The 10,110-nt window shown below is 32.8% G+C and overlaps 1 protein-coding gene across 2 annotated transcripts; it reads left to right on the top strand.

The window, feature by feature from the left end:
* The first annotated feature begins 346 nt into the window (after positions 1-346).
* Positions 347-9,849, top strand: Als2 (Amyotrophic lateral sclerosis 2). Of its 2 annotated transcripts, XM_077411844.1 has the most exons (15): positions 347-884; positions 963-1,414; positions 1,825-3,147; positions 3,227-3,796; positions 3,893-4,262; positions 4,371-4,572; positions 4,660-4,840; positions 5,057-5,223; positions 5,354-5,463; positions 5,543-5,754; positions 5,891-6,445; positions 6,522-6,698; positions 6,853-7,021; positions 7,115-7,297; positions 7,384-9,849. In XM_077411844.1, the coding sequence occupies exons 2-15, from the start codon at positions 1,074-1,076 to the stop codon at positions 7,429-7,431; spliced, it is 4,608 nt and encodes a 1,535-aa protein (XP_077267970.1). In that variant the 5' UTR covers positions 347-884; positions 963-1,073; the 3' UTR covers positions 7,432-9,849. The 2 variants fall into 2 exon arrangements, with proteins under 2 accessions (XP_077267970.1, XP_077267969.1); XM_077411843.1 differs by having other exon boundaries at positions 347-1,414.
* The last annotated feature ends 261 nt before the right edge of the window (positions 9,850-10,110 follow it).

Raw genomic sequence — 10,110 nt, 5'->3', positions numbered from 1 at the left:
AGCGGCCACTCATTGGCGCTTTCCGATGTAGCCGATAAATACGGGAAAGCGCAGGTCTGTTCTTTGTGGCTGTCAGGCCACGTTGCACTTGATGTATTAATCAAAGAAAATTTTATACTTTTGTGTATCTATAAATATAACAAAATATGTTACATCGCTCATAAAATAATAGCGTGCCAATAGAATTAATTAATCTGTGCATTACGTCCACAAATTGGACGTTGGAGGTAAAAAAAAAGAAAGATAAAACGGTACAAGTTCAGCAGTTTATACATGAACATAATAAGGCCTGTTTTCTATTGCTGAACTGGCTGCATTAGTCCGAAGTTTCTTTTTTACTCCACATTAGAAGGAAGAAGATAAACTTTGAACTAACCGTAGTTCAACAATAGAAAACAGAATATGTATTAATTAATAAGTTTGTTCTTTAATTGCGAGCTGCACTGTATGGTTGCGTTCGGGTAGCGCGCTATTTGCTTATTCTATCCTTGTTCTACGCTTGATGAGCGATAAAGATAGAATGATGCAATAGCGCTAATAGCGCGCTCCCAAACTGTCTTCATTTCGAATGAAACAGATATATAATTGGCTGCTGGAAAGAAAAAGGGAGAAAACGGAAAGTACCAAAAATTCATCAAAAAAAAAAAAAAAAAAAAAAAAAAAAAAAATTAAACACGTTAATTCTAAAGTCTCATATAAACCGGTTTTAAAGGGGCGAACAGACATGCATTGCAGTCCTGCGCGAAAGTTTCCTCCCATCCCATGCCGCGTACTGTCACGTCCAACAGCTGATATTCGGTACTGGTACAACAACCCATACCTGCCCCTGCCTGGTCCTGCCTCCTGCCTCCTGCCTGCCGGATGTTAGTCACAGTAAAAAGATCGTACGTTCAATCATGCCGCCCTACAAATCGCCCGCGGTACGTTCACGGAAGTGTTTAACGGGGGAAACGTTATTACAGATAATATGACGAAAGAGTGGCGTCGGTCGCTGGCAGTTAAACAGAGGTTCGTAGAGCGACTACCGCACAGGTTATGCGAGCCACCTTATCTGTCAGGCCACGTACAGTGAGATGGATAGGCACATGTATCTATGGAGGGGCGCCGACAAATTGTCCTACGCGTTCGGCGACAAGCCGAACGGCGTCATATGCAAGCTCGTCACCGTCAGGGATCACGTTTTCGCCGCGACCACGACCAACAACCTCTACCACGGGGAGGTGTCCCTCCGCGAGGACGCGTGTCCCGCGCTCCTTTTCAAACGGGCCCAGTTCGACGTCGTCGACCTGGCGTCCAATTCCGAGCACCTGTTCGTCGTCAACACCAGCGGGCATGTTTTGAAAGTAAATCCTCAAGACATGAGCGTCGTAGATTCGATCGTTCTCAAGGAGGAAGTAAAATATTGTAGCCACGGGTACGTACGCCGTGGCGAAAGATATGTTTTTCCACAATTAAAATTTGTATAAACTCATTCTTATATTTCGACTATTGTCTTATTATCTCTTATTTTATTCTTTGCAAAGATTGTTTCTTTTTTTATTATTCAATTTTGTCTTATTTATAATAGGTATACCCAAAATTTATTTTTATACATTACTCTATTAAATATATAAAACATACAAGATATTTTTATACATATCTACTATTATTTATCATATATATATATATATATATATATATATATATATATATATATATAAGACTTGTTCTTAGCTGAATGTGGAATTAATAAAGTTGTTTGAGTATTTTAATATGTTATGTTTATCATCAGTAAGTATCAGTAATATATCTGATTACAGAAAAGACGTTCTGTTTTATTTGCAGATACAAAGAAGAAAATGAGATAGTAAAGGTGAAATTTATAGCGGTTAGCGATCAAGCAACATTATTCGTTACGGACAATGGACAGTTATGGGCTAGCGGCAATCAACCGCAGATAGACATAAGTAGTACCGAACCAAAGAAAGTTAAATTTTTTGAAGGGAGGACAGTGTCTGAGATTGCTTGTGGTTCTAATTTTAATGTGGCCGCTGTGAGAAGAAATACTAAATTTATGAAAGATGAAACGGATAGTGAAAATGAGTTAGAGGAGGAGATCTTTGTTAATTCTTGTCCGCAATGTCTTAATAACGTTATGTTAAGTCCTGGAAGTGTAACATCGTCAGACACGTGTCTCACTGGCCTTCACGCGCAGCAGTTTAGCGAAGATCGTTCGACAAATTCCATCAGCGCTCTGTCCACTGCCAGTAAAGAGCACATTCCTCTGCCAGAAATGGAGAAAAAGGAACAATCGTCTGACGTCGTTGAAAATGGCGAGGAATGTCTGAATAATTTAACAGATTCCGACAAAGACGAGAAGAAAAATGTTATATTTATAAACACGGAGACTGCTCGTCAATTTCTAACCAGGCAACTATCTTGGGTTTCGTCTTATGGAAGCGTCAAGGAAGACATACCCATGGAAAGTGTCGATCGGTCAACAAGACTGATAAAGCAAAATGTCTCGAATATGGCGAACTTAGTTTACGAAGGAGTTAAAAATGTAGGAGGTAAAGTTGTAACTTTATCTAGACATATGAGCGGTAGTTCTGATATTAATGAATCTAAAGCTGATAGCAACGAAAACTTAGAAGAGCACGGAGATACTTATATAAAACCTACTGCAACCAGTTTGGCACTGAGCTTACGTTGCGAAGAATTTCCTTGGTCATCGAGCACTGGCTCTTCCGAACACGAGTTATCCCAACATGGCTTGAATGAAAGGATCAATACGTTGTCCCGTACCGGCAGCAACATATTGGCGACGGAACTCTGGACGTGGGGTGATGTACAGTACGGGCAATTGGGAACGGGAGATATTATTAAACGACCAAGGCCGATACAAGTAACGAAGCTTTGTCACACTGGTATCAGAAAGATATCTTGCGGTGCCTTCCACGTACTTGCTTTAACACTGGACGGCAGAGTATTTGCGTGGGGACGGAACAATTTTAAGCAGGTCGCTTTGCACACTACGGTAGATCAAAGCGCTCCTCGGTTGTTCGCCACAAAATTATCTTCCAATGAGAGGGCTATCGATATGGCAGCTGGCAATTTCCATAGTTTAGTAATGATGCATCATGGTTTATATTTTATGGGACAATCGAGGTAACTAATTGAAATAGAAATCGCCTTTCTTGATTAATGATTTTATTTCTATTTACTTATAAATACATTACGATTTCAGCAAAGTTGGCGATATGTTTCAACTTGACGTACAAAGCAAGGATGAATCAAATAGTCCGAGAGAGATTTTCAGTTCTGGGCAATACAGTTGTTGTTCTGTGATAAACGAACCGGCAATAAATGTGTCGGAAGATTTGATAAACGATCAGATTTTCCTGGAAGAAATGTTGACTGTCTATCAGAATCTCATCAAGCCGTTTCAAAAGAAAAGCGGTGTGACCCATGAAGCCAATGTATATGAAACGCTATGCCGTTGTTATGCAGAGTTGATGCATCTTAGCGTTTTGAATGTCATAAGTCTGTGGGATTATTTTAATCATATTGGAGAAGCGTATGAAGTCACAATTGTTGCCAATGTAGAGGAATTTACTACAGTATATAAATACTATTTGAATGCTATTTGCGATGTTATATCTCTCGGTGGTTTTATGCATATTGCAAAACTCATTGAAGTGCCACAAGTAGTATCAAATTTATTTGTACATAATTTAAAAAGTAGTGATGTAAAAAAACATAGCAATGAAACTGTTATAACAATGGCATTACAGCATCCTTTATGTAAATTAAACGGGTAGGTTTATATGCAAGTTTATATTTATTATGTCATAATATAACACTAAATTTGAATAGGGTAATATATATATATATATATTTTTTTTTATTATAGATACAAGAATATGATTCATAGTTTAATAAAAAGTAATGGCACAAAGATGGGTGTTGAGCGATTACAAGAAGCTCTTATAAAATGGGAGCAAGTACACGACGAACAAGATAAACGTCAAAAAGAGGCGGAAGCTACGAAATTATTTTGGGAAAATTCTGGGAAGCTAGGAGAGTCACTGAGATCTCCCAATAGAAGGCTCATTCGAGAATCAAGAGCACACCCGCTATCGATACTTAATTCTGGTAGATTTTCATCGCATTGGTTTGTTTTACTAACGGATATTTTTATACATGTTACTGGGAATACACATACAATTCATCCGCTTCGAACGTTATGGATAGAACTTTTACCCGACTCCGAAAATGTGCAGGTATGCAAAATTAATAACTTGATCTATTATATTATATTTTATAATAATGAAAACGGATATATAAAATAGCATAAATGTATCTATAAATAAATTTATAATATTTTTTAGAATGCTATATCGGTTGTTACACCAGAGGATAATTTCGTATTATACACTCCTACTCCTTCCGAGCGAAATGAATGGTTGCATGCCCTGCAAAATACTATAAAATGCAGTTTGCAAAGAGTGATCGGAAATGTGCCTCCATTAGCACGCTCAAGCTCATTTACTTTCACAAAACATAATGTTTTTAAGGATGCAAAATATACTGGTTTGTAGAATTGTATTAAACTATATTTTACTGAAAAGCGTTATGTATAAAAAAATATTTGCACTAAGTTATGTTACGACTTTATAGGACGATGGTTGAACGGTAAACCACATGGTTCTGGAAAATTGGAATGGTCAGATGGTCGTACATATGTAGGCCAATTTCATAAAGGTGTTATTCATGGTACTGGAAAAATGGAAATTCCGATGCAAGGTGTATATGAAGGCCAGTGGAAAGATGGTCAGCAAAATGGATATGGAACAATGAAGTGAGATTTATTTCTTCCATCGAAATATATTTTATAAAATGTATTCATGTTGTTATTAGAATTTATTTAAAATAATAAATTCTTTTATATCTAAAATTTATTAAAAATAATGAACATGAAACAATCAATGTGTGTACTTGCGTGGAAACTTGTTTCTATAGCATCCTCAACTTACAAATTATTTACAGAAAATTAATATGTAAGAATATCTTTTAGGTACATTAATGGAGATTTTTATGAAGGATACTTTAAAGATGGATTACCTCATGGCCATGGTGTCAAAAAAGAAGGCCACTTTATGGCGTCAATTGCATCTGTTTACATTGGAGAATGGGCTGCTGGCGTTAAACAAGGTTACGGAATAATGGACGATATAATGACAGGTAAATATATACATTTATTACGTTAAAAATAAAAAATTCTAGAAATAAAATATAACAGTAATCTTATATAATTTTTGGTTAATTTCAAAATTACACATGTATTATTAATTATAATTTAATGATGTTAAAGGTGAAAAATATCTTGGGTCATGGAGCAATGGCATGAAACACGGTAATGGTTTGATCGTGACGCTTGATGGCATTTATTATGAAGGTGTTTTTACGCAAGATGTTTTAACGGTGATTATACATTTAAATATTTTTTTTTAATGAAATATTTTTTAAGATAGATTATTAATTTTGACATTATCCATTAAAGGGTCATGGAGTAATGGTATTTGAGGACGGCACTCATTATGAAGGTGAATTTAAGTCTGCTGGAATATTTTGTGGAAAAGGTACATTAACATTTCGAAGTGGTGATAGATTAGAAGGCAACATGAATGGTGCGTGGAATGAAGGTGTCAAAGTTATTGCCACATTGCACATGAATAAAGCTAGTGGAACTGCGCAACTTAATTCAAAACCAGCGTGAGTATCATTTGTATTATTACAATATTAAATGTTAATATTGTGTAAAAATTGCTCTATTAAAGTAACAAATAGCAAATTAACTATTAGTTAACTAATAACAATAGTTTTATATTATTCTCATTACTCTTGTTAGGTCTTTTGGAAAACTATGTGTATCTCCAGATCAAAAGTGGAAAGCGATATTTAAGCAATGCCATCAACAACTTGGTGTATCTGAACCAGTCACCAAAAATTCTAGTTACAATGAAAAATCTATAGAAACGCAAAAAGTATGGCAAAATGTTGCTAGTATAATAACAAAATCTCATCAAAAAACGTTGCAACGAAAAAAACTGTCTGCTAATATTTTAACTGCAAAAGAAAAAAATAGCGAAACTATCGATCAGCTGGATAAGATACCAGGTTTTGGACGAGATAAACTCACTAATCAGACTTACAATGAAGTTCATAAGTATTTAGTGAAAGCTTTTGAAAGCCCACATCATCCATTGGGCGCTCTTTTGACAGAAGTAGCTGCAGTATATACAGCTACTTATGGTGGAGTAAGAGTACACCCGTTATTACTCAGCCATGCAGTGTCAGAACTTCACAGTATTACAACAAGGATATATGAGATTGTGCTTCTTTTATTCCCAGCTCTACCACGTTGTGGCAAAGAATATGTCCTTGAAACTGATGGCGAAGAAGAGTATGAAATCTATAAAAATTATATCTAAGATTTTCAAATCAGTAACGCATTCTGATTTAAAAATATTTATTTTTAGGCTAGTCATAAGCGCTGCCGCGATACTTCATCCAATATTACTGCCACGTGTACATTCAGCACTTTTTGTATTATACGCCTTACATAATAAAAAGGAGGATGATGCATATTGGGAAAGATTGATGAAATGGAATAAGCAGCCTGACATAACTCTGATGGCCTTCCTTGAAATTGATCAGTAAGTAGTAAATTTATATATAAATAAGTAAATTTACAGCAATAGAAAAAAATTACTCTTTATGTAGAGATATTCTTTTTCATTATAATATTGTAATAATTATATTTGTATATTTAACTATTATAATTTTTTACATTCTCTTACAAAATTGCAGGAAATTCTGGAAAACTACGAATGTAATGAGCATTTCAGACAATTCATTACCATTCCAGCACGAACCATATTTCAGTGAGGCTATAGAAACTTTACAGCAACTTAAAACAACTTTTTCGCCTTTAGAAAAACTGTTAGTGGTCAGAAATACATTTGAACAAATGACACAAGTAAGAATAGACAATAATGTTTGTATTGCTACTTATTTAAGCGCATCTAAATACATTATTTATATTAATGCATTTTTCTACGTTTAACAATAGGCAGTACAAAAACAACTAGGATCTACGTATTTATGGACGATGGACGAACTATTTCCAGTGTTTAGTTTCGTTGTAGTGCGTGCTAGTGTGTTACAATTAGGAAGTGAAATACATTTTATTGAGGACTTTATGGAGCCATATTTACAAAATGGAGAACTTGGCATTATGTTCACTACTCTTAAGGTCAGATATGATTATAACAGATAAAATATAGAAAATAAGAACTGTTTAATAAATTAATTTAATAAAATTAATTAATTTTATTATAGGCATGTTATTACCAGATATTACAAGAAAAAACAAACATGGGCGATTAAAAGTTATTTTCCCACAAATGGGAACATAACAATTTATGGTACAATGAAAAATGATCAATATATATATATTATATATATATATGAATAAGACACATATAGGTGAGGATAAGATTGCACTCGTAAAACACAACAAGATAAAAATAGATATATGAAAAGTATGTATTTGTATTATAATAAAAAAAAGTGATAATTTGCATTTAGGATACATAATGTAGGCTTTAGTATCCTGATTATGTAAAGCCAAAATCAGACGCGAAATGACGTAACATATCAGTTCACTTTGTCACTATAAAATGTATATAAGTTTACTATTGAAAGATCATTATCATTAGTTAATTCAATGTTCTACAAATAACGCTTGCACAAACATAAAAACTGAATTTCAGTACTTCCAGTTATTTGTTACCTAAGGATACATGCATTTGAAAGCTATAGAAATGCATAGCTCAATATTGTGATAAGAAAAAAGTGAAGTTACCTTTATTTATATATTGTACATTATATCTTCTCTACATTACAATGTTAGCTCATATAAACGCTTAGAAAGCTATTTAAAATTTACATATGATTGCTTATCATTCTTCCTAATTTGTAAATATATCACTTTAAATAGAGATTCTCTTTTATATAATTTGCAACATGCATATTCATTTTAATATTGCTTTACGGTTTTATTTAATATATTAAAAAATGATATATACCATATATATAATACTATAACTATTGTAATACAAATGAATACAAATGAAAAAAGAGAGGGAATAATCCTTGTTCACAAACTCAACAAATTGTTTCTATTATAATTCATATAAAGAGTATATGTCTACTCTGTAATTTGCAAGAGTATGTACTAGATATCTGTTAACAAATTTCATATATAATCCATTGAAATATATGTATGTTTAGTATTGTAAGAGATATAATAGTACATATATATTTCAATTAATTAATAATATATATATAATTAATACATATTTATTAATTAAAATTTAAATTATAGATATGTAAAAGATATTTACAATAATTTTAAGAGCTTGTTTTAGTTATTTTAAACTATTTCAGAACGCGCGTAGTAGGTCACAATTATGTCATTACAAAAGTTAAATTTACAGTTTTACTTATAAATATTATTTAACTGTGCTGTTATGTTTCACAAATTGTCTCTTACTTTACTTTTGTTATATTTATATGTGATATTAGTTAAACAAAACATTTCCTAATAACTAGCATGTACCTGAAACATATTTTTTATATTAATCCAAAAGAGCTCGCTTATCACTTGATACGTACATTTATCATAAATTCGTAATTTTATCTATTTTTATCAAAGAATCACACACACAATACAATCGTGTGTGGTTTTTTTTTTTTTTAATTACAAAAGACAGAAAATGATTATAAAGTATTTCATCAAGCTTTTATTAATGTAGATTATAATACTACTTCTTTCCAAGATTAATCGTGTGGGCTCTATCGGATTAATATATCACAAATGTACAATAATTATTTCCAATGCGCTGTACACATCTTGCAATACATTTGTCGAAGTCAAAATTAAGAAATCAAATTGTTAGCATCAAATAACACAAGAGATCAAACATCACATTCTCGTTCGAACGCGCATTCAGTTAAAATATGGATTAAAGACTATTGTATTAGTCACAGTTTGTAGAAGAAATTACATTCCAATGTGTAGTATTCTAAATATCCAAAAGTTGTACACGGAAATAGATATTTATTTATATAATAATATTCTAAGAAAAAATGTATAAGTAATAAAACATTAGTCTTGTGTATACTATATTGATATTGCTTGCAGCAAGGAAGATTTATTGAATCGATATGTATTGGAGATATATACTTTTTGTCATAAAAGCGGAAGCGTGAAGCGATTAGTTTACCATCAAGAGCCCATCAAATTAGGGAGAAGTTGGTAACAGAATGATAGGTATATTAAATGAGTCGCATTTTCTAAATGATGTAACACGTATGGAGGAACTATTGGCGATTATTTTGTATTACTAAAAACAGTACACTATTTAAAAAAAATGCTATTATTGATAGTAATTTGTACTATTAAAAATAAAAAGGGGGTCACGCATATATAAAACGACATATAAAATGTATGCATCGTTAATGTGCGTATCAATTTAGAAAATTATATTATACCTCCGATTTACTTTTGTACTGTCTTTTTTCGGCAATATGAAAAAGTCTTCGAGTAGTATAAAATATATTATATAAGTTTTTAAACAATTTTGACAATGTTTCATTGTTTGTAATGTGAAATAAGAATAGATTATCAGACTTGATACACAATCAACCGATTATGTTAATGTTAACAATTGTTTATTCATCGTCATTGTAAACAAATAAAATGTTCAAATACATGGAAATACATGTTTTTTTCTATCATTATACGAGCTACTACTTTCTCTGTCTTCAACGTCACTCCGAGTATCTGGATCTATCCCGTAGAACGTCACGTTCTCCACGCCTATATCTCGTTTTCTCGTCACTTTCCTCGCTCTCGCGGTTTTTCTTTAATCTCTCGTTTTTGTATCGGCTATCGTATATATAATCATCATACTTCTTTTCTCTATATGTCCTACTAGATCTTTCACGTAAACGATGACTACTCGAACTCTCATAATCGCTCCTGCTTCTAGAGTAGCTTCT

Source organism: Temnothorax americanus, unplaced genomic scaffold (genome assembly GCF_048541705.1).
Source record: "Temnothorax americanus isolate GAGA-0224 unplaced genomic scaffold, ASM4854170v1 Scaffold3, whole genome shotgun sequence".
In the NCBI taxonomy this organism is placed as follows: domain Eukaryota; kingdom Metazoa; phylum Arthropoda; class Insecta; order Hymenoptera; family Formicidae; genus Temnothorax; species Temnothorax americanus.
Note: the sequence above shows the minus strand (reverse complement) of the source record. Positions and strands in the feature narration are given on the sequence as shown.